Source organism: Mus caroli, unplaced genomic scaffold, assembly GCF_978045245.1.
Source record: "Mus caroli unplaced genomic scaffold, Mus_caroli_1 scaffold_17, whole genome shotgun sequence".
NCBI classification, from domain to species: domain Eukaryota; kingdom Metazoa; phylum Chordata; class Mammalia; order Rodentia; family Muridae; genus Mus; species Mus caroli.
In genome coordinates, this window is record NW_028227272.1 from 57,715,524 (window position 1) to 57,741,422 (window position 25,899).

Sequence of the window (25,899 nt, forward strand, 5' to 3'; positions counted from 1 at the left end):
TTATGATGAACATGAGACATTGGGACAATGAATGGAAAGTTAGGGCTCACTAGTTATATGGCTGAGTGTCAAGCTGAGAGGGAGTTGTTGTTTTTGTTAATAGTGATCATCAAAGTGACTAGATCTAGGGTGGCTTAGGAGATAAACATCTGGGATTGGCAAAGAATGTCCTATTAGATTGTTTTAATTGAAATGGAAAGCACCATTCTCATTGTGGCATCATTCCAGAGTGACTGACTGGGACAAATCAAGGATGAATACTACTAGCTTGGACAGGAGCCTAACATAGCTGTCCCTGAGAGGCTCTGCCAGAGCCTGACAAATACAGAGGTGGATGCTCGCAGCTAACCATTGGACTGAGCACAGGGTTCCCAATGAAGGAGCTGAAATTGTTTGCAACCCCATAGGAAGAACATCAACAACCAGCCAGATCCTCCAGAGCTCTCAGGGACTAAACCACCAATAAAGAGTACACATGGAGGAACCCATGGCTCCAGCCACATATGTAGCAGAGGATGGCTTTGTCGGGCATTGATGGGAGGAGAAGCCCTTGGTCCTGTGAAAACTCAATGCCTCAGTGTAGGGGAATGCCAGGGAGGGGAGGCAGGAGTGGGTGGGTGGGTAGGGGTACACCCTCATAAAAGCAGTGGGATGGGGGATGATATAGGGGGATTCCATGGGGTAAGCCAGGAAAGGGGATAACATTTCAAATATAAATAAAGAAAATATCTAAGGAAAAGTAAAAAGACTACTACTAGCTTGTATCTTTCTCTTCTCCTGCCCATGGATGCAATAGGACCAACTTTGTCAAGTTAATCTCCAAGATTTCTCTGACACATTGTACTGTATGTACCTATGAATGGTGAACTGAAAATAACCTTAAGTTTATTTTGGCAGCTACTTTGTTCAAGAGAGGTACAAATTATCTAAAATAGTACATTAAAAATAGACTATAAATATTAAGGAAACTGGGTAAATGTATAATGACAAGTCTGTGATTTGAATTTGTTTATGAGTTCTTATGCTAGACAAAGAGAGAAGACTCATGTAAATTATTCTTAGACTTCTGCACAAGCACTGAGATATTTTGGCATACACATATATACATACACACCTACACTCATGCAAAGTAAATAAATGTAAAAACGAAAACAACTAATGTATTTTCATTTAAATGAAAATTAGAGTAATTTGTGATCATTTAGTGATCTTATAAAAGACTTTAAAATTCTTAAGAAGGAAGAAAATTCATATGTCAGCATACTTTGGGATATATACACAAAGAAAGGACAGAGAACAAACTTAAACACCACCCTTTGAAAGTTTCAGAGATCTAGCTAGATTTACATTGCTGTCATGCTTTTATCTTGATCACAGGGGCCACACAGGGATATTTAGGTAGTGATTGCTCAACTGAAGCCAGTATGTATTTTAATAGAACAAGCTCTTGAAAGCTGTGACCAAAGGATGAAAGATGGGTTTCAAATTTGGTACTTCCATTTCTCAAAAAATAAAAGAGAAGCTTAGATGTTTATCATGGTCCTCAAAAGACAGGCTCCGTTGTAACATTGCAAAAGCCTTTCGTCTGTAGGGTGCTTTTTCTTGCCACTAAAAGAAGAAAGTCTAGGGCTGGGGAAGGGGAAACTGAAAGGGGAAGGAGGAGAAGTGTATATAAAAGAATAATATTGAAAGGAAGTCATCAAACATGGAAAAACAAACAGAATCATACTTTTCCTGTGTTTGCCTTTTAAATATTTCAAATTTCCCTATTTCTTTCCTACAAAAAACCTGCTTTTATGATCCTGTAAGTTGAACATTTGTCCTCCAGAGTTATGTTCTGGGTAACTAATCCATCAAGTTATAGAGCACTATTATTATAATAGCACCTCATGTCAACTTTCGCTTTAACACACATGTATTCATATATAACATATAATATATAATATATAATATATATGTATTCATATATATAATATATAACATATAACATATAGTATATAATATATAATATATAATATATAATACATAATATATAATATGTAATATATATTATGTGTTGTAGAGCAAATAATGCTGAATTGACTGCTCACAATTTAAAGACCTTAGCTACTATGAGATCTGAGGTGACAAGAATGAGTACACACATACACCTTCATGACAAATACTCACCATGCTACTTTTCAAATAGTTCTTGTTCAGTAGAGGGATGTATACATGAATTTCCATTTCACTTAGATTAAGAGAACACCCCATTTTACTTACATTTGTTTGTTTTAAAAAACATTGTAATGATAAAATATTTTTGAAGGGCTACAGAAAAAAAATTACATATATATTGTAAAGGTAATTCCAGATGAAGAAAACAAGCAATGTGTACAATGTTGTGTTTAGATTTTCACTTATTCAAAATATTTAGAGTTATCCCAATGATAATAATAAATTTTGTTTTTTACATCCATGAAATTTTTATCCCTGTAACAATCTAAGGAAATGTGTACTATTAATGTATTCTTCTTTTTGTCTGTATGGAGAGCAAACAGCTCTAAAATATCATATGAAGGCCAATGAGATGGCTCAACTAATAAAGCTGCCTATTGCCAACCCTAGGAACTTGGAATTTACAAAATGGAATGGGATGGCAATAACTGTATGCTATTCTTTGTTGTCCATATGTCAGTCATGATGAACATACACACAGAACAAGCATACATGCGTGCACACACACACACACACACATACACACATAACGACACACATGCACATACACTAAAATGCAATAAAATGTCATCAAAACACTAATATTAATGAAGTATATTTGTATAATTAATCTATCTATTCATTAAATCTGAATGCAGTTATTTGAAATGTGAAATAACAGAAATGAAATTAACATAGTGGACATTTAAACACCACTATATATATATTGTGGAGCTTCTTCAAAGAAAACTTATTTAAATTGCATCTTGGAAAGCAAGGAAAATTAACATTCATTTTTAGAGAAGTTATCATTAAAGTTCTTACTTTCTGATTTCATATATATATATATATATATATATATATACATATATATGATTATGGTACATAATGACATGATTCAAAATGAAATACTAAGGTCTAGGACTTTTGATAAGTTATTAAACTACTGAAGTTGGCATACTATATAAAAAGACCTATTAGTAGATATTCCATTTTCTCTTGAAATACATTCAATTTCTGACTCTTCGTGTGATAAAGAATTATGCGGGGAGAGTATGGGGGACTTTTGGGATAGCATTGGAAATGTAAATGAGAAAAATACCTAATAAAAAAATTTAAAAAAAAGAAAACTGTGATATGTAAGTGATAGACAATATGGTCATTTCTCCAGCTTACTTTTAATTTAAAACTACAAATATCTTGTAAACAGCATTCAGTACTAGGCTCATCTGTAGCTGTTATTTAGATATGAGAGCAATTTTCATAACTCTAGTAACTGACTTGGTTAAATTGGAGTCAGTATGATTGGAATGAGAATCACGTAGAGAACCGAGAAAATAACTCTGCCAATGAGTTTGAGGATTTCTGAGACTAAATAATATTTAAATGAACACAATGAGTAAAACGACACTCCCTTATGTAAGAGGGGGACAACCCACAAAGCACAAGGCTGGAAGGGTAAATTCACAGTGCAGGATGAGCTTGGATGGTGTCTTTCTTACCCAGTCCTCAGTTACAGCGCCCCATCGTCTTTGGACCTTTTGATTGGACAGCTTAAACTGGTGAATATTTTCTTACATGTTGCATTTAGACATAAGAATTGAGAGAGAAACAACTGCTTCCCTCTGAGTCTCAGGATTTTAGACTTCTGCCACTGCCTTTCTGGCAAATTAAGTTTTAGTTCATTTTGAAAACAATAGCTTTTGTAATCTCAAATATAAATTAGAATTTTATGGAAGTTTTACATTATATAATTATCAGTATATGCAGTGAATTCTAGAAATTTTGATAACTAATAAGAGACATAACCTGAAAACCTCAATAAGGACTTTTATTAAAGAACTATATTCATATAAAATAGTATAGATAAACTATATTCATATTAAACAGTAAAGATAAAATTATGATACCTAAAAATACATTTTCTCAGAAACTATGGTGAGCATTCTTTCAGAATAAAATGAAGCCTTTTACTTTGTAATTATAGATTGACTATGAAAACAATGACAGAAGTAGTCAAGTAAAAAAGTGAAGATTCTGCTCTGTATGAATGTTTTCTTTCAGGGGCAATTGTTGAATCAATAACATTTGCTGTAAAATGTACATTGTAGTGAAAGGTTCTAAAACATGAAGACATGGCGATGTATTTTTTTCCTATCAGATTCATATTTGAGGTTATGATAAAAGAAGCAAAGTAAACAAATCATAAGGAACTGATGAATGAAAACATTTGTAGGAAAAAATAAACTGTTGAGATTATTTACTTGTACTGATTACTGAATTGTTTTTTTTCATAGAAAAAGAATAAGTAAAAATAATCACAAATACCCAGTTTAGCTTAATATAAAAAATAAGTAGAAATACACTGGGATATAGAAATTATATAAAATGAAGTGAAATATATAAAAGCTCACTAATAACCATAGCTAAAGTATCAATACCTAGGAAGTAACATAATTTTATAGATTACACATGTGAATTAGCCTTTAGAAGCAACCTTGAAGATTACATAAAGATGTATCACCTCACCAATTTCCAAATCAGTTTTGTAGTACCTATTTTTTTTTTTATTAAATGATATATTGCTCATGTTTATTCACTCTAATTATATGTTTTGTCTCTGAGGAAATACATTTTCTATTACCATATTTAACCTGAGTATAGAAAAAAATCATAGATATGTATGCATGTATATTATTTTAAAGAAAACAGGTATAAATTTTCTAAAAATCCCATTCTTAAAATGGAATATTAAAGAACAACTATTAATTTAAAAGAAAATAAGAAAACAACATTATTTATATAGCGTTAACATTCATTAACAGTTCAGTTGGACTTTAATCTTTTCTATGTGACTTAAGTGATATACAAAAGTGCCCACACATCTGTGGTTCCTCTACCTTTCATAGAAGATCCTACAAACCCAAGATAGAAAGTAATGTAAAAACATTCATGACATTCAAACTTACCCCATTTAATGGATATGTTTTCCATCCTAGTTCTCCCATCACTGTGGTTGTATCAAGCAACACAACTAGAATTAAATAGATAAAGCTCACATAAATATCTCAACAGATTCAAACATACATCAACATTAGTAACAACCTTAATATGATATAAGATACAATTTTCTAAACGCATGAAACTCAAGAAGAATGAAGACCAAAGTGTGGACACTGTGCCCCTTCTTAGAATTGGGAACAAAACACCCATGGAAGGAGTTACAGAGACAAAGTTTGGAGCTGTGACGAAAGGATGGACCATCTAGAGACTGCCATATACAGGGATCCACCCCATAATCAGCTTCCAAACGCTGACACCATTGCATATACTAGCAAGATTTTGCTGAAAGGACCCTGATATAGCTGTCTTTTGTGAGACTATGCCGGGACCTAGCAAACACAGAAGTGGATGCTCACAGTCAGCTAGTGGATGGATCACAGGGCTCCCAATGGAGGAGCTAGAGAAAGTACTCAAGGAGCTAAAGAGATCTGCAACCCTATAGGTGGAACAACATTATGAACTAACCAGTACCCCGGAGCTCTTGACTCTAGCTGCATATGTATCAAAAGATGGCCTAGTCGGCCATCACTGGAAAGAGAGGCCCATTGGACACACAAACTTTATATGCCCCAGTACAGGGGAAGGCCAGGGCCAAAAAAATGGGAATGGGTGGGTACGGAAGTGGGGGGGAGGGTATGGGGGACTTTGGGATAGCATTGGAAACGTAATTGAGGAAAATATGTTATAAAAATATTAAAAATTAAAAAAAGAAGGTAGAACCCTCAAGGAAAAAAAAAAAAAAGAAATGAGCCTATATCTTCATCACAGTAGCTTTAAGAACACTGTTACTTTGAACTTATAATTCCTATTATAATACTTAAAAATACAAAAGATAAAATGGTTAGAATTAATGCAAAAATTCTACACAGGTATTTGATTTAATAATGTCAATGACATTGGTAGTCAAATAACAATTACAAGGTCATATTTAATACAACAGATTTTTCAATTTAATGAAATAACCCACACTGATTATTCTCTAAATTTCATGATTAGTGTATTAAAATAAAAACTACTAACAGGTCTCTGTGCTTTGTTGCTATGAAATTTTCATGTAAATATCAGCAACATTTGAAGATTGTTCTTTTTAAGTAAGTCATAGCTTTCAAAGCATGGAATGCTTCAACATTAACTAGAGTACTAATGTATAACTGTATTAAAAAACACAATTTAATGAATCTTCCCTTCCTGCCTATGACTTCTGCCTGAGTAGATAGTTCACCAGTGTGTCTTTTCCTCAGAAGACCCCAGAAGTCCTTGTGACCAGGAGACCTGTTGTAATAACAATAGAAGATGGGACCCCTGAAGAACCCAGCTGACTTGGCACCAATTCCCTCTGTTAGAACTGTACCTCCCTTCCCACCTGTGCCTTCTACCAGGTCAGATCAATAGCTTGTCTGCCTCTATGAAGACTCCACAGAATGAAGGCCTCCAGGGGACTTCTGCATCCAGAGCAACAAATCCTACAGTCTGAAAGCCTCTCGGGAGATCTGTTGCACACAGGACATCAGACCCCACAGTCTAACTGCATCTCCGAAGATCTACTATAGCCAGGGCAATGCATTATTGGTGTGCATGCCCCTCTGAAGACCCCACAATCTAAGGGCCTTCCAGGAGATCTGCTACAGCCAGGGTCACAGGTCTCACAGGAGACTTGCAACAACCCAGGGACATAAGAGGCAGGCTCCAGACAGAGACACTCAAATCAGTCAACATCAGAGACAGCCAGATAACAAAAGGCAAGCTAAGTACCATACACAACAGAAGCCAATAATATACTTTAGCACCATCATAATCCAGTTTGCCTACCATAGCAAGCCCTAGATACCCCAACACACCTGAAAAACATGATACTAACATAATATAGTCCTTTAAGGGGGATATACATAACTCACTGAAAGAAATATAGGAAAACACAGGTAAACAGGTAGGAATCCTTAAAGAGGAAACAAATCCTTTAAAGAAATACAGGAAAATACAAACAAGTGAAGGAATTGAACAAAGTAGTCCAAGACCTAAAACTAGAAGAGAAACAATAAAGAAATCACAAATGGAGGTAAATGTAAATGAAAAACTTAAGAAAGTCAAGAGCTACAGATGCAAGCATCACCAACAGAATCTAAGAGATAGAAGATACTTTAGATGATATTGTCACAATTGTCAGAGAAAATACAAAACAACAACAACAACAACAACACCTCCCAACACAAAACATCCTAGAAATTCAGGACACAATGAAAAGACCAAATCTAAGCGTAATAGGAATAGAAGACTTCCAGCTCAAAAACTACAAAACATTTTCAACAAAATCAAAGAAAATTTCCTCAACCTAAGGAAAGAGATGGCCACAAATGTACAAGAAGCCTATAGAACATTAGATTGGATCAGAAAAGAAAATCTTCCTGTCACATAATAATCAAAACACCAAATGCACAGAACAAAAAAAGAATATTAAAAGCTGCAAAGGGAAAAGGGACAAGTAACATATAAATGCACACATATCAGAATTACACCAGGCTTCTCACACAGAGAGACCAATAGTCAGAAGAGCCCAGACAGAGGTCACACAGACTCTATGAGATCACAAATTCCAGCCCAGGCTACTATACCCTGCAAAACTCTCTATCATCATAGATGTAGAAACCAAAATATTCTATGACAAAACCAAACTTAAACAATAGTTGTCTAACAATCAAGCCCTACAGAGGATTCTACTGGGAAACCTCTAACAAAAGAAGGGTACCTACACCAAAGAAAAAAACAAAAAAAACTATTCATCTCAAAATAAAATCAAAAGGAGAGAATTATTATGCCACCTACAACAACAACAACAAAAAATACCAGGAGCTAACAATTATGTGTCTTTAACATTCCTCAATATCAATGGACCCAGATTCCCAATAAAAATACATAAAGTAACAGATTGGTAATGAAAGCAGGATCCAGCATTTAGGTCCATACAAGAAAAACACCTCATTGACAAAGACAGACATTACCTCAGAGTAAAGGGTTGGAAAAACAGCTTTTAAGCAAATGATTCCAAGAAACAAGCAGGAGTTGCCATTCTAATATCCAATAAAATAGGCTTTCAACCAAAAGTTATCAAGCGAGATGGAAAAGGACACCTCATGTACATCAAAGGAAAAATTCGCAAAGAGAAAGTCTCAATTCTGAATATCTATGCCCCAAATGCAAGGGCAAACACATTCATAAAAGAAACATTAATAAAGCTCAAAACACACATTGAACCCCACATAGTAATAGTGGGAGGCTTCAATACCCCAATCTCACCAACAGACAGACCATTGAAACAGAAACTAAACATAGACACAGTGAAAGTAATAGAGGTTATGAACCAAATGTATTAATAGATATAGATGGGGGCTGGAGGATAGCTCAGTGTTTTAAGATCACTGACTGCTCTTCTAGAGGTCCTAAGTTCAATTCCCAGCAACCACATGGTGTCTCACAACCATCTGTAATGAGAACTGATACCTTTTTCTTGTGTTTTGAAGACAAAGACAGTGTACTCATATACATAAAAATAGATATGGACAGAATATTTCACCAAAAAAAAAATCTTCTCAGTACCTCATAGTACCTTCTCCAAAACTGACCATATTATCATTCACAAAACAAGCCTCAATAGATACAAGAAGATTGAAATAATCTCATGTATCCTATTAGATCACCACGGAATAAGGAATAAGACTAGATTTTAATAACAACAAAACAACAGAAAATCCACATACCCATAGAAACCGAACAACTCTTTACTCAATGATAGCTTGGTCAGGGGAGAAATAATGAAAGAAATTAAAGACTCCCTGGAAATCAATGAAAATGATGACACAGCATATCCAAACTTATGGGATACAATGAAAGCAGTGCTAAGAGAAAATTAATAGCACTTAAAGAAATTGAAGATCCTACACTAGCAACTTAATAGCACACGGGGAAGCTCTACAACAGAAGGAAGCAAACACACCCAAGAGTAATAGATGGCAGGAAATAGTGAAACTATGGGCTGAAGTCAACCAAGTGAAAACAAAGAGAAAAATACAAAGAATCAAGAAAATTAACAGTTGGTTCTTTGAGAAAATCAACAAGATACATAAACTCCTAGCCAAACTAACAAAAGGGCACAAAGATAGTATTCATATTAATAAAATCAGAAATGAAAAGGGAAACGTAACAACAGAAACTGAGAAAACTAAAAAAAAATCATCAGATCACACTACAATAGCCTATACTCAAAAATATTGGAAAACCTAGATGAAAAGGATGATTTTCCAGACGGATACCATATACAAACTTAAATCAAGTGCAGGTAAACTATCTAAATGTCCTCATATCCACTAAGGAAATAGAAGAAGTCAATAAAAACTTCCAAACAAAAAAATCCCAGGACCAGATCACATTAGTGCAGAAGTATATCATACCTTCAAAGAAGAGCTAATATCAACACTCCTGAAATGATTCCATAAAATAGAAACAGAAAGAACACTACATAATTCATTCTATGAAGCCACAATGACTCTGATACATAAACCACATAAAAAGCCAGTAAAAAAGAGAACTACAGACTAATTTTTCTCTTGAATATTGATGTAAAAATACTCAATAAAATTCTAGCCAACTGAAACCAAGAACACACCAAAACCATCAGTCATCACAATCAAGTAGGCTTCATCCCAGGGATGCAAGGTTGGTTCAATATACAAAAATCCATTAATGTATTCCACTGTATAAGCAAACTCAAAGAAAAAATCAAATCACATAATCATCTCATTAAATGCTGACAAAGCATTTGACAACATTTAATACCCTTTCATGTTAAAAGCATTCACGGGACCAGGAATTCAAGACCCATACCTAAACAGAATAAAAGCAATATACAGCAAACCAACAGCCAATATCAAATTAAATGGAGAGATACTTGAAGCAATCTCAATAAAATCAGGGACTCTTCACATATCTGCTCAATATAGTACTTGAATTTCTAAGTAGAGCAATAAGATAACAAAAGGAGATCAAGGGAATATAAATTGCCAAAGAAGAACTCAAAGTAGTACTATTTGCAGCTGATATGTTACTATACATAGGTGACTCCAATAATTCTACCAGAGAACTTCAATAGCTGAAAACAACTTCAGCAAAGTGGATGGATATAAAATTAACACAAACAAGTCAGTAAATTTCCTTTATACAAATGATAAATGGGCTGAGAAAGAAATTAGGAAAACAACACCCTTCATAATAGTCACAAATAATTTAAAATATCTTGGTGTAACTATAACCATACAAGTTAACAATATGTATGACAAGAACTTCAAGTTTCACAACAAAGAAATAGAAGACCCCAGATCTCCCATACTCATGGATTGATAGGATTAACATAGCAAAAACGGCCATCCTACCAAAAACAATCTACAGATTCAACACAATCCTCATAAAAATTACAACTCAATTCTTCACAGACATGAAAAGAGCAGTTCTCAATCTCATATGGAAAACCAGAACAAACAAGGAAAGTTGAAAGAATTATTAATAATAAAAGAACCTCTGGGGAATTACCATCCCTGACCTCAAACTATACTACAGAGCAATAGTGATAAAAGCTTTATGGTAATGGTACAGAGACAGACAGGTCTACCAATTGAAAAGAATTGAAGACCCAGAAATAAACCCACACACTTATGGACACTTAAACTTGCATGAAGAATCAAAAAATATACAATGGAAAGAAGAAAGCATCTTCAATAAACGGTGCTGTTCTAACCAGCAGTCTGTATATTTAAAAATAAAAAATAGATCTATATTTGTCACTTTGCACAAAGCTCAAGTCCAAGCAGATCAAGGACCTCAACATTAAACCAGGTATATCGAACCTAATAGAAGAGAAAGTGGAAAAGAGCCTTGAAATTATTGGCAAAGGCTTCAATGGCTAAGGCTCTAAGATCAAAAATTGATAAGTGGGGCCTAATGAAGCTATAAAGCTTCTGTAAGGCAAAGGACACATTGAATGGGACAGTGAATGGGACAAATCCACAGCCTACAGATTGGGAAGGAAAATCTTCACTAACCCCACATCTGATGGAGGGCTAATATCCAAAACATAGGAAGAACTCAAGACGCTGTCCTCCAAAAAACCAAACAACCCAATCAAAAGTGGGATATAGAGATAAATAGAGAATTCACAACAGAGGAGTCTCACATGGTTAAGAAACACATAAAGAAATGTTAAAGGTCCTTAATTATCAGGAAAATGCAAATCAAAACTACCCTGAGATTCCACCTTAGACCAATCAGAATGGTTAATATCAAAAACCTCAGATCACAGCACATGTTGGCAAGGACATGGGGAAAGGCAAACACCCCTCCATTGCTGATGAGATTGTGAACCTATACAACCACTCTGGAAATCAATCTGTAGGTTTTCCAGAAAAATTGAAATAGATCTACCTGAAGACCTACACCACTATTGAGCATATACCCAAAAGATTCCCAAACATAACACAGGGCCTCATGTTCCACTATGTTCATAGCTGTCTTATCTGTCAGAGCCAGAGTCGGAAAACAACCTAGATGTCCCTCAGCCGAAGAATGGATACTACAACTGAGGTTCATTTACACAGTGGAATATTATTCTGTTATTAGTAATGAGGACATCATGAGTTTTGCAGGCAAATGGATAGAACTAGAAAATACCTTCCTGTGTGAGGTAACTCAGACTCAAAAGGACATGCATTGGATATACTCACTAATAAGTGGGTATTAGCCAAAACTTACAGAATATCTAGGATACAAGACAGTTTACAAACAGAAGAGTCCAAGTGAGGATGCTTCAGTCTCACTTGGGCAGGAGAAGTGATCACAATAGGCAGAAGGAGAGAAGGTCCTGGGTTTTTCCTAGGAGCAATGCTATATCATGAAGAAAATATTATATTCTACTAGAAAACAATAAAGGGATCTAAAAACTCATTTCCATAGTTTACTACTGGCAAAATAACTAATATGACCATCCATAACAGTAAATGAAATATTCCAGATATGATGAATCCATGCCTATGTAATAACATACTTAGTAGTTTTCAGAACTGTAGAACAGCATATTGTTTAAAAGTGGTACATAAACTTAATATAATAAAACATGCATTTTGCATTTTCTGTTTAAACTACTTCTGCTGAACAAAATAGCCTTTGAAAGGAAATTTCTCTTGTTGAAATACTCTAGTTAATAAATTGAGACGGAATGACCAGATTAGGATGCACTATTTGCTATCGCTAATGAATTAATATATTTAGCTAATGTTTTTCCGTGGCTGCTAACATCAGAAAAAGAAATAAAATGGGACATAAAAGGCTAGAGCTTCTAAAACACTTTCATTATAGTTCAATTTACCCTATCTTTGTATACGAGTCTAACAAGATTGGAAGCAACAAAAAACAAAAATTGGCATGTACAATAAGAACACATACACACACACACCATGGCTTGCTTCATTCAATGCAACATATCTCACAATTATAGGAAAAAATAACAACAGTAAGATTGTTAAAATTATAGTTTAATCTTGTTATAAAAGTTATTTCACAGACATATTAAAGTATGTAAGTCCAGTGTCTACATTAGGTCACTGAAGATCATACTTTTACTTATCTAAAACACATCCTTTGGAAATAATTGTTTTTTTACTAATAGGTGGCAGGATTAGTGATTAATTTACATTAACTGAAGTGAGGATATGGTGATCTCTTCTTCCAGTGATCTCAGAAATGTCTTAAGTATTTTATGAAATCAGTACATCAAAGGAATATCTGCATCCCCATTTCAAGTGTAGCAACCTTTATAGTTGTCAAGAAATAAAAAGAAATAAATAACACACACACACACACACACACACATACAAGGGAGCAGCTAGAGGGACAGGAAGAGAGAGAGGAGAGAGAGAGAGTGAGAGAGAGAAGAGAGAAGAGAGTATGAGATTATGTAGGAACAAAAAATAGGAAAAAATCTTTCCTTCATACCACATGGAAGATTATTATCTCGAGTGAAGTAAACCATAATGAAAGATATGTGCAGCATAATAACTTTCATTTGTGGAATCTGAGTATTGATATCTCAGGAGTTGGCAGTACAATGATCGTTATGAAGGGCTGAAGAAATGGGGCAGACAGAGATGAGAAAAGTTCTTGTGTGCTGCTGTGCAGCAGAGCAACTGCTGATGGCAACTGTAGGGTTCATTTAGAAAATCTACAAGAACACATCATGAGGATTTCCACTATAAAGAAATGACAAATGCTTTTGTCAGATGTATAGCTGAAAGAGAATTTTTTTTCTTATTCTGTAGACTGCCTGTTAAGTGGGCTATGAAACTGAATAGAGACTTCTAAAGAGAAGAAATGTAAATTTCTAAAAAATATCTTAAAATATGTTTGCATCCCTACCAAAAGAAATAAAATTTAAAAGCACTTTGAAATTACATCTTACTCTAGTAACAAAGGCTAATATTAAGAAAACAAAAGAGTAAATAATGACAGGATGTGGGTAATGGCAAAATATCTTGCCCTGTTGCTGGAAGTGCAATTTGGTACAGCCACTATGGAAATCAGCGAGGCAAGTCTTCAAAAACAAAATAGATCCACCATATGCAATACCACTTCTAGGCACATACCCAAAAAGATTCTATTTGCTACTACAGAGACACATGCTCATCCATGTTCATAACTGCTCTATTCATAATATCTAGGACATGGATACCGCCTTGATGTCAATCACCTGACGAATGGATAATGAACATACGGGGTACCTATATATAATGAAATTTTATTTATATATAAAGATAAAAGAAATTATAAAATTCACAGGTGAAAGGATGGAGCTAGAAATAATCATTCTATGCAAGTTAACCTAGTCTCAGAAAGACAAGTGTTGCATGTTCTAAACTCAGGGTGGATCTTTGTGTCAAATCTTTAGAGTTATGTTTTAATTGGTAGTAAGTATACAATCCAGGAAATTAGAAAGTAATTCATAGATTTGGAGAGGAAAAAATCTTAGGAGAGGGGAAGTACCAAAAACTAATGATCATATAAAATAGAAAAAATAATGTGTAAGAATTGACAGTGTAGGGTAGAGAGAGCATGGAGGTATAGAGAAATTACATATAAGAAATGTTTGGGAAAGTTATATGGAAGTCTACTATTTTACCATATGAAATTATTTTTTCATATTAATGGGTTTAATTGGAGTTAACTTATACATGTGAGAATGCTCCTTTAAGAAGCCAAATCATGTCAAATAGAGACTCTGTGTTGAAGTTGGGCTATCTTTTCTGAAGTTGTTTCTCGGAGTTGTCCAGGAAGCCATCAAAAATAATATAGGGTATCTCTATTTCTTCAGAATGCACACCAAAACTTGATGGTAACAACCTGTTACTTAAGACATCACACAATTTAGTCACAGCACATGGGAAAATCAGGTTAATGCCAACCAGGAAACTTTCTCATTTGCTGATTGTTTTGATAAATTGAAAGTAACTTTAGGCACTGTGAGAAAAGAAATCCTACAGTAACTATAATAATGACCTATATGCCAAGATATGCCCATGTGTGCAATAATGCCACTCATGTTACAATGGGAGCCAACTTCATTGTTAATGGATTTAAGGTCTGCTCTACTGGGAGGAATTTATGCCTGGTACTGTTAATTTTTGCAAAGAACCCATGTTTGGGCAGTTCACAGGCCCAAAGCATATAAGTCTAGTATGAGTATTCTACTACATGGGCACAATAATAAGCCGCCTTAATGTTTGTACGTCTATAACCACTGACTAGTATAACAGTCAGACTTCATCAGAGAAGGTTCCTTGTGTAGTGATTGGTGCCTACTCATAACTGATCACATTGCAGAAAATGTCAGTGGAGTATTCAGTAACTAAGGAGAGAGGCATGGTCATCAACTCTCCCCACACCAGGGTCTTGGGAATTTTAGGGAAGAGGTTTAGGACCACTGTCAGAGCCAGGTATCAGAAGAACAGAAGCTTAACAGTGCCCTCTGGACATGAAACAATAGTTGCACTCTAGAATTCATACCAACTGTGGATGCACAAGTCTTGTACAAGATAAAGACAATCAATATACTTTTATGGAGATAGGAGGGCCTTATGAGTTCCAACAAAAATTGGTAAGCTTTTGATAGACGATGGCTTCTTGGGTAGGAAGATAGAGTTTATTTTTGGGTTGTTTTATTTTTTGGGCGGGGGAAGGAGGTAGTTTATGGTTGGTCTTTAGAAACTCAACCATGCTCCAATGGATAGCCTCTCAACAAAGAGTATAAGTCAGCACAAATTGGATTTTAAGAATTATTAATTAAAAAAGGAGGATAAACAGGGAAGGTGGTGGATGGACCTTGGCAGAGCTATGTAAATGATTAGAGGGTAAATGTAGTTAAGATGTAAGATATGAAGTTCTCAAATAACTGATAATAATATAATGGACTAATAATAATACTTCTGACATATGTATATTCAAATGACTAGTGCTTATACAGTATGTTTAGTATTTTTAATTTATGATTATCGTACTTTCAATTATATCTCTTTCTTGAGGTCAGTTGGTACAACAAAGAAGTGTGCATATTTAATATGTACAGTTTAATAAGATTAAAGCTGGGTAGTGGTTGTGCATGCCTTTAATCCCAGCACTTGGGAGGCAGAGGCAGGTGGATCTCTAAGTTTAAGGCCAGCCCCGTCTACAGAGTAAGTTCCAGCACAGCCAGGGCTACACAGAGACACTCTGTCTCAAATACACACACAGACACAAATAATAATATTAGATATAAACAAACACCCACAAACCTATTAATTCAGTAGCAGAGGATGGCCTTGTGGGACATCAATGAGAGGAGAGGTCCTTGGCCTTGTGAAGGTTCTATGCCCCAGTGTAGGGGAATGCCATGACAGGGAAGTGGGAGTGGGTAGCTTGGTGAGCAGGGGGAGGGGATGGGGGGGGATTGGAGAGGAAGCCAGTAAAGGGGACATTTGAAATGTAAATAAAGAAAATATTTAATAAAAATCATAAACAAATTCAGCACCTTCAAAGATTTTCTTTTGCTGTTTTCTTTTTCCTTTTATTGTTTTCCTCCTATTGTCTAATAATACTTTTCAATTTCACATACAATATTCTAGAAGAACCATTGTGCTGTAGAGTTGATCACTGGACTTTATACACATAGCATATCTGAAAATTTATTGAATGAATGAATATATATTATTTGGGCAAAATGTATTTTTGAATAAAATTGAATAGTACTTTGGAAAAACATATATACATTATTGAATGAATGAATATATTCATTGAACAGTAGCTTGCTATTGCTTTCCTCGGGCCCACTCCATCATGTCCCACCCTGCTCACTGAAAGTCTAAATAAAGCAATGTAGCGGTTGTCTTTAACATTTGACTCACTCCATTCTTCATTTAATGTCTGCAGCCTATCCATGTTGTGACAAATAAGGAGACTTCGTGGTTCCTTAAGGCAGAACACTACTCAATGGCATATAGCTACCATGATTTGTTTATTCAATTATACTTTCTAATAGACACTGAAGTTGTCTGTACATCTTTTATATTTTGTTTTATTTCCTAACAAATAGGAAAGTGCAGGTTTTAATATCCTTATTTAGATATTCTTAATAAATACCCCATAAGTAAAAAAAAAAAAAACTCATTTATGTTTTCTCTTTTAAAATTTGGTGAGCCAGAAAAACACCAATGCTTTTTCTTTTGCCATTTTATATAGAAAATTTACAGGTATTATCAATAAGTAAAGATATTCAAACATGACAATTACAGAAAGAACTACAAAAATCCATCAGTACTTAAATTTATCAACAGTATTTTATTGAGTTTCCAAAAATTACTGGTGTTATGGCTGGTAAAATAGTTGGTTAATTGATATCATTACAATTTTATCTAGACATTTTGGTGGCTTAGGTTTAGTAGTCATAATAGTAAATTCAAAACAAATAAAAATAGACAACAGAGGTCGTCTCTGAGTACAGAGGATTTCGTGGTGGAAGGAGAATTATTAATTAGTACTGCAGAGTTCTTTTGGTGGGAGGGAAATCACTTACTAGTTTTCAGGAACAAGATTGTCCTAATTGCTGTATTCTTACCTTTAAAAAATTCCTAACAGCATTTTTAAAAATTGCATTGTACACAAGTAAATGATGCATTGATAGTAATATAAATATGAAAACTGATGACAGCTTAATATCATTACAGTGCATACATGTTGTGATTTCACCATTTGTTTCATATACAAAACCCCACAATGCAGATTTCCCAAACTAATTACAGTGAACCCAACAAGGTGAGAGCTCCTCCTGCTGGCTTTAAACAAAAGGCATCCACTGCCTGCAGGAGTGTGAAATCACTGTAAACCCAGCAGGAGGGGAACAAGTCACAGCATCAAAGTCAGTAGATTATCATGGTAAACAGAACAGCATTGGTTTAAATTGTATTTAGTTAGTTATGTAGTATAACTCAAAACATAAATTTTATCTAGTAAAACTAAAAATGTAATTATGTTTTTTAAATAATGAGAAATAAGATAAATAAAAATGAAATACTAGAGTGATGTTAACACAGTATTGTTTTGAAACTTGTTTTTATTTTATGAAGTAATATGAGGCATAGAATATGTGTGGAAAGGGCCGTATGGTTTTCACATTAGCTGTTGAAAAGGTCCCGGATATTATATTTATCTTGAAAAATACACTGAATATATAGTATTACTTTTACTTATTACATTTAGAAAGCTAAAAGTATTTTATGTGCTAGAAGAAAATATTAAATAATAAAATGAACTTTAATAGTAGTAGAACAAATACAAATATGAATATACGATTCAATATTTGTAAATATATCTTTAATTTACCTACTTTTGAACTCCTTTATTAAACTTAAATGATACAGCATTAAAATCAAGTACCATATTTATTTACAGTGTATAGTAAGTGGAATAATAAAAATTTTAATAAAATAAACTAAGAATAAAAGAATATAAAATTTTATTTGTAAATTATTTTGAAAAACTAATATAAGAAAATAAGATATTCCATGAGAAAGTTCCCCTTTACTGGGAGTTGGAACGGAAATATAGCTCAGTTGGTAGAGTACTTGCCCAGCACACCAACAGCATCCAGCACCACATAAACTAGGAATGAAAGTGATTTGCCTATAGTCCGTGTACTAGGTCAGCATGAGATTTATGGATACCTAGAATTCTAGCATGAAATACTGTCTGACTGCCTGCCTGTCTGTCTGTCTGTCTATCTATCTATCTCTATATGTTTATAGAGAGATATATTTATAGATTGATATATAATTATTTAAGATGTATACAGTTTTTAGATAATTTTATTATAGGAATAGAAACTAATACCATGAATTATTATCTTTAAATATATATATGTTAATTTTTTAAGAATTTTCTGTATGTATACAATATATTTTGATTATATTAGCTCCCTTCCTCACCCAATTCCTCAGAGATCAACCCTCAACAAGTGCAGTTTTGTTGGTCATATACTCATGTGTGAGGAACCATACAGGGAAGCTTGGTCCATCTACTGGCAGACAGCTTTCCTTTCTCCATTCCAGAATGCTGACTGTCATAATATCAAGAGTCTTAAAAGTTTAAACAGTCACCAATATTTGCTTGGGTAATTTTGTTAGGGGATTTCATGCAAAAAGGATAAAGCATTCATTTTACATTATTCTGTGTTAATGCTAGATCAGGTAGAAAAGAACTTGAGTCAGTCAAAAACAACTGAGCAGGTTTGGATATGATAGCTTGTCTTTCACCAGCTTTAGCATTTCCTATCATTCCTGTATCACTAGAAATAATATACAAACAAAATACATCTATTATAATCTCAGAAGTATCAGTTATACCAATAAACATGTACCTTAATACAGTACATTGTAGACATCGTCTAGATGATTAATATACTATTCAGGTGCTTCAGCTGACTTTCAAGGTTATCAAATTATCCAGGTTTGACAAAACTGCCTGTTTTATTCAGTAAACTCTAACGATTTTTACTTTCAGACCTATATACTATACTGTTGCAATCAATTTTTAATCCTTTCTCAAACTAATAGAGATTGCTGGGAATGTACATAGGATTATATGCTTATCCCTCAAATACCTTTCTATATATTGATATTATTTTCAAGGCAACACTGTGCAAGGGGGATCATTGCTTCTTAAAAATAATGAAGACAGCTTGGTCTACAGAGATTGACACTAGTTCATTAGTTGTATTGAGAACATTTTGTTTGCTTGTGGCTATGTTTATTTCTCTCTATCCTTATTCATTTGACATTGAGTAAGTGGTATTTGTGATTACTTTTATCCAGCCTTTAAGTTCTGAGAGCTTGGAAAAATCCCATTTTGAATTATAACAAACTAAGTCCACTGGAAGGTTAAATTACTGTCACAAATTAGGGAGAAATTTAAGTGTTGGATTCTTGAGCTTAACAGTTTTGTGTTTCAGTACTGTCTTAGTCAGGGTTTCTATTCCTGCACAAACATCATGACCAAGAAGAAAGTTGGGGAGGAAAGGGTTTATTCGGCTTACACTTCCATATTGCTGTTCATCACCAAAGGAAGTCAGGACTGGAACTCAAGCAGGTCAGGAAGCAGGAGCTGATGCAGAAGCCATGGAGGGATGTTCTTTACTGCCTTGCTTCTCCTGGCTTGCTCAGCCTGCTCTCTTATAGAACCCAAGACTACCAGCCCAGAGATGGCACCACCCACAAGGGGCCCTTCTACCCTTGATCACTAATTGAGAAAATGCCTTACAGTTGTATCTCATGGAGGCATTTCCTCAACTGAAGCTCCTTTCTCTGTGATAACGCCAGCTGTGTCAAGTTGACACAAAATTATCCAGTACAATTGACCCCTTGTCAACTTGACACACAAACACATCACTAGTAAGCCTCAACCCTTACATTATTCATCCCCAAGGTCTAAATAACCTTAAACGTCCCACAGTCTTTACATATTCTTAAAATTTCAATCTCTTTAAAATATAAATCTCTTTTAAAATCCAAAGTATTTTTACAATTAAAAGTTTCTTAACTGTGGGCTCCACTAAACTAGTTTCTTCCTTCAAGAGGGAAAATATCAGGGCACAGTCACAATCAAAAGCAAAAATCAATCTCCAACCATCCAATGTCTGGGATCCAACTCACGATCTTCTGGGCTCCTCCAAGGGCTTGGGTCACTTCTCCAGCCATGCCCTTTGTAGCACACACACCATCCTCTAGGCTCCAGATGCCTGTACTCCACTGTTGCTGCTGCTCTTGGTGGTCATCTCATGGTACTGGCATCTCCAAAACACTGCATGACCCCTCCAGTCCTGGGCAGTCAATTGCAACTGAGGCTGAACCTTCACCAATGGCCTTCCATGGCCTCTCACAGTGTCAAGCCTCAGCTGCTCTGCGTGACCCCTTCATGCCTTCAAAACCAGTACCACCTGGGTGACCCTTACACATTACCAAGTCCCACTGCAGCAGGAGTACAACCTTGGCTATCTTTGGAACACAGCCTCGTGTGCTTTCAGAAAACACTTTCCAGTAGATGTCACCTCAATGATGCTAGTCTCTTCTTTTTTTTTTTAATTTTTAATATTTTTATTACATATTTTCCTCAGTTACATTTCCAATGCTATCCCAAATAATCACAGCTAATTTCATAGCTCCAGCTAACCAGCATCAATAGTCTCAGTAGTGCAAACTTTTTGCTTTAGTAGTTCTGGTATCTTGTTAATCACAGCTGATTCTTCAGTCCCAGCTAACCAGAACTACAGAATCTTCACAATCTAAACAACAATGGCCCTGAAAAGAGTCTTTAATTTTCCCTCTGAAATTTCGCAAGCCAGGCCTCCATCTTCTGTACTGTTCTCAACATTATCTTCCAAGCTCCTACACAACATCTGACGAGCTCTTAACAAGGAATGGATCTTCAAGCCCAAAGTTCCAAAGTCCTTTCACAGTCCTCCCCAAAACATGGTCAGGTTGTCACAGGAATACCGCACTATGGTGGTACCAATTTGTCTTAGTCAGGGTTTCTATTCCTGCACAAACATCATGACCAAGAAGAAAGTTGGGGAGGAAAGGGTTTATTCGGCTTACACTTCCATATTGCTGTTCATCACCAAAGGAAGTCAGGAATGGAACTTGAGCAGGTCAGGAAGCAGGAGCTGATGCAGAAACCATGGAGGGATATTCTTTACTGGCTTGGTTCTCCTGGCTTGCTCAGCCTGCTCTCTTATAGAACCCAAGACTACCAGCCCAGAGATGGCACCACCCACAAGGGGCCCTTCTACCCTTGATCACTAATTGAGAAAATGCCTTAAGTTGTATTTCATGGAGGCATTTCCTCAACTGAAACTCCTTTCTCTGTGATAACGCCAGCTGTGTCAAGTTGACACAAAATTATCCAGTACAAGTACAAAATATCTTTTTTAGGAAGCATGTCTGTTTTACTGAAAAATAAATCATTCCATTTATTTCAGCTCTAAACCTTTAAATTTAGTTATTATTTAAATGGAGAAAGTAACACAGTAAAATGACAAACTATACATATTCTAATGAATGAAGCTCCTTGGGAGTTATCAAATGAATAAATTTATTATTATTTAGAAGTACACTAAACTACAGAGTCATAACTACCACTAGGAATTCATTCAAGAGGAAGTTGCTCATAGCTGATCAGTGTGACTAGAATGGTCATCCTTATTTTTATAGCTCCCATTTCCTCTTTCCAGGTATACCTAGATATTTGTCTTTTCTAATAGTTTTTATTTGCTTCTTTATAAACACTCCTTAAATATTTCATTACAAGGACTGACCAGAGAGACCTAATGAAAACCCAAGTGGGACACTTCTTAGCAATTCTTCTACTACAGCAGGAGTCTGAGCAATGTCAGTACATGCACCTGAGTATCCATGAGGTAGTTATGCCTTTCCATCAAATTATTGCTATCAGTCTGCCGAAAAAGAGTAAGAGAATAAAAATGTCAAGTTGCTAGTGCACAGTATTATAAAACTGTTCCACTTGCTTCATCTTGGAACTTGAAATCATTACAGCTTCAACTACACAGGGTCTGATTCTTTTCAAAAGAAAAAAAAAGAAGAAGAAGAGAAAATGAAAGGCTATTTGTCTGTAGTCCGAGTGTTACCAATTTCGAGATATATTTAATAAACATCCTGACTCTCTCATGTCTCCCACAAAGGTGTCCCACTTAACTAAGTTCACTGAAGGTGCTACCCATTGCTTCCAAGGCATCAAAGTCATGTAAGCCTTTCTACTTCCGTCCTTCTGTATTCCAACTTTGTCTTAAATGTACTTTAGACAACTTACATTTTGAAAACACATTACAAAACTGAAGGTTTGAAATATACTAACATTATTTTTCCTTTACCACTGGTAAAAGAAATTATGACCATTTCATTTAAAATCTTATTCACAATTCAATGGCTGTTTTAATTATAAACAATGAATATTTAATTAATCAGTTTTTTTCAAAGACCTTTTTGCAACCTTCATTTTAAGCAGAAACAAGAGAAATTTTCTATCCACAGAAACTAATTTTACATGAGCTTAAAAACAGCATCTGTGAATAATAGTATTTATTTTCATTCTTGAAAATTGAAGGGACTTTCACTTCTTAGTATTATTTGCTTTTATTATGCATACACAGACTTAATATAAATAAATTTCTCTAGTTCTCAGTTGGGTGCAAAGGTCTCCAGGAATGACATTTGATCATATTTAATGTGTTGGTACTACTCCAAATAGAGCTTCTGTCATATGCGACTGTTAGGTACTGAAGTTTTTTTACAGTCTATAGGATACAATATTTACCTTCATAGGGTTCTGGTGGGATATTATCACTTCCAGAGTTAAAATGTTTGTGTTGATCCCCATGGCATAGTTTTTCAAGGCATACAGTTTAGTATGCCTTGAAAAGTATAGTTTTTCAACGTATACATTTTAATACGTTCTAGCAGAACGTATTAAAATGTCCTGATTTAGAAATGTAGCTAAGGAGATGTTCCAGCTATTTAGGAGACTGTGTGAAGTTGAGTTGTTGATTTTCTTTTGAAGGTAGAGCATCCAGTATCACATCATCCACATCAGTATCTTCATCAGCACTAGAGCTGTCGGTAAGTAGATAACTTATTCCAGTTTCCAAGAATTCCAAAGATAGAACAGAGAGAAATTCATCCCAGGAGTCAACAAAATGCGAGATAAATATTTCCTGCCTGTAAAATGCTCTCTCAAATAATCTCAAGTACATTAAAGTTCTACTAAATTTGACTAGAGAGAAATAATAATAAATTAAATCCTATGAGAAGAAGACATGGATAAAAGGCAGACTTACATCACCAGGAATGTATTCAAAGGACAATCTTAATTATGTTGTCATCATTTTGTAAAATACTTGGAAACAATTTGAAAGGATTTCTTTTCTTTCTTTCTTTTTTTTTTTTTTTTGGCCATCTAAAACCACATCTTTATTATTCCATGTGAACCAAGGACCTGGGTTCTGGGGTTAAAAGTACTTATGATTAAAGAGTAAACAACAACAGAAACAAATAATAACAACAAAAGCCACACACACACACACAAAAAGCTTAGAATTGAAGGCAGACTTTTACCCAGATTTCTCAACAGTTTACTAAAGCCTACTGTGGGTCATTGACTGTTTATGGCTAATTTATACCTGGACTCAGCTAAAAGCCTCCAGACTGAAATGGTACTCAGAAATTCTGACTTTTTAAACAACCTAAATGTCTCTGTGAACTTCCTGTGCCCAAATTTAATTTTAAACAAAGAGCAGGCATATTATAAATATGACTGACTTGGGTCAAGCACTCCTGTTGAACTGGAGAAAACATTATCACCCCAACTCCAATCGCAAGGAAAGGAGTGCCAGAAGTGAGTGCCTCTGTGTGTGTATAATAAATACATAGGGACACAGATGCAGATCTAGACAGGTAGCTATATAGATACATAATCTCTCAAAAAAGGCAGTAACAAAAATAACAAACTATGCTTGCATTGTGGCAGCAGAATAAGCCAGTGTCAGAGTGAAGGGAAAATGGTTTATTTTCAGATTAATTAAAGATAAATCAAAATAACTTATTAAGCAGGGCACTGGTGGCACAAACTTTAATTGCTGCACTTGGGAGGTAAAGGCAGGCAGATTTCTGGGTTTGAAGCCAGCCTGGTCTACAGAGTTCCAGGACATTCAGGGCTACACAGAGAAACCCTGTCTCTATCCCCCCACCCCCAAAATAATAAAAACTTATTAATTTTTAAAATTAGAGTTCCGTGGGGGCTGAGCCCACTTCCTTTCTCCCCTTTTCCTTCTCTCCTCTCCACTCCCCCCTCCCCCCTCTCTTTTTCATAAAATTAATGCAAGAAGGAATGGAAGAATGTAGTTAGTGGAAACGAGTGTAGCTAAAAGCTGCATATTTGGATAGAAATACGTTCCAAAGCACTGAAAGAGCAGTTCAAAATATGGAGAAAAGTCGGTACTTCAAATGTTAATTCTCAGTCTGTGGAGAAGTTGCCCATGTGCCATTTACATATGATCTATTGAACATAGCAGACAAAGTAGTCACAATGAAATATGAAATCAAATAGATATCGTTTTGAACATAGGATGAGCAGTGAGAAGAGACACATCTTTTCTCCTTTCTGGAGTCTCTTTTCATTTTCTAGACTGTACCTGTTCCTTTTTAGCCAACAGGACCCTCAGGCTGTTTGCTCTCATGTAAAAAATGTTCAAATGACCCTTTCTTATCAGCAACTCTACTGAATACATCTTATGAAGAAAATATATTACTAAATTAGCTTGTTGATTTGTTTATGAATACTCATGTTCTATTCTTACTTCTGGAACACTATTTTTAAAAAAACCTATTCTAGTACCATTTTGGTGATAGCAACTTGGGAAATTTTCAGGGTATTCTAAAAATCACTGTACCTGGAAATTCACAGGAATCTCTTGAAAAATAAATTTTAAAACTCTAACTTATACTCCATTTTTATCCAGGGATAAGACTTGTCATTAATATTGTGTATTATAAAAATGTAAATAACCAAAATGTGTTAACTATTATGAATTGTTTGATCCTAAAACAAGTAATTCTTTAATTTTCAGCACCTATCCTGATCTGGTATCAATGAACTTTGGCCTTATTAGCTACTGTACCAGGTGAACAACACTTATTCTATGAAAGAGAGAGAAGGAGAGAAATAATACAGTTTGCATGGGTCATGAGTCTCATTTTCTCTCCACACCTAGTTTCTTATATCAATAGATTCACGCAAGAAGTCTTCAAAACAAATATAAGCAAAAGAAAATTTCTATCATTAGATTTCATTCCGTAGCTCTGCTAGTCTTTAAAAGAGGTAGATCAAACTGCCACGTTATAAAGAGTCTTTTTTAAAGCAACTGACAAAGACTGTTCATGAACCTGCGGATTTCATAGTCAACTGCTCATGAAATACACTTATTTAGTCGTGAAAGTGGAAAATCTATTCACACAC

The 25,899-nt window shown here is 34.9% G+C and overlaps 1 protein-coding gene across 2 annotated transcripts in view; it reads right to left on the bottom strand.

The window, feature by feature from the left end:
* The window catches only part of Epha6 (EPH receptor A6), a 922,149-nt gene that overhangs the window by 839,633 nt on the left and 56,617 nt on the right, over nucleotides 1-25,899 (bottom strand). For both annotated transcript variants that reach the window (XM_021184473.3, XM_021184474.3), the window contains exon 2: nucleotides 5,166-5,230. In XM_021184473.3, coding sequence (XP_021040132.1) covers nucleotides 5,166-5,230 — 65 coding nt within the window. The remainder of the gene's footprint in view (nucleotides 1-5,165; nucleotides 5,231-25,899) is intronic.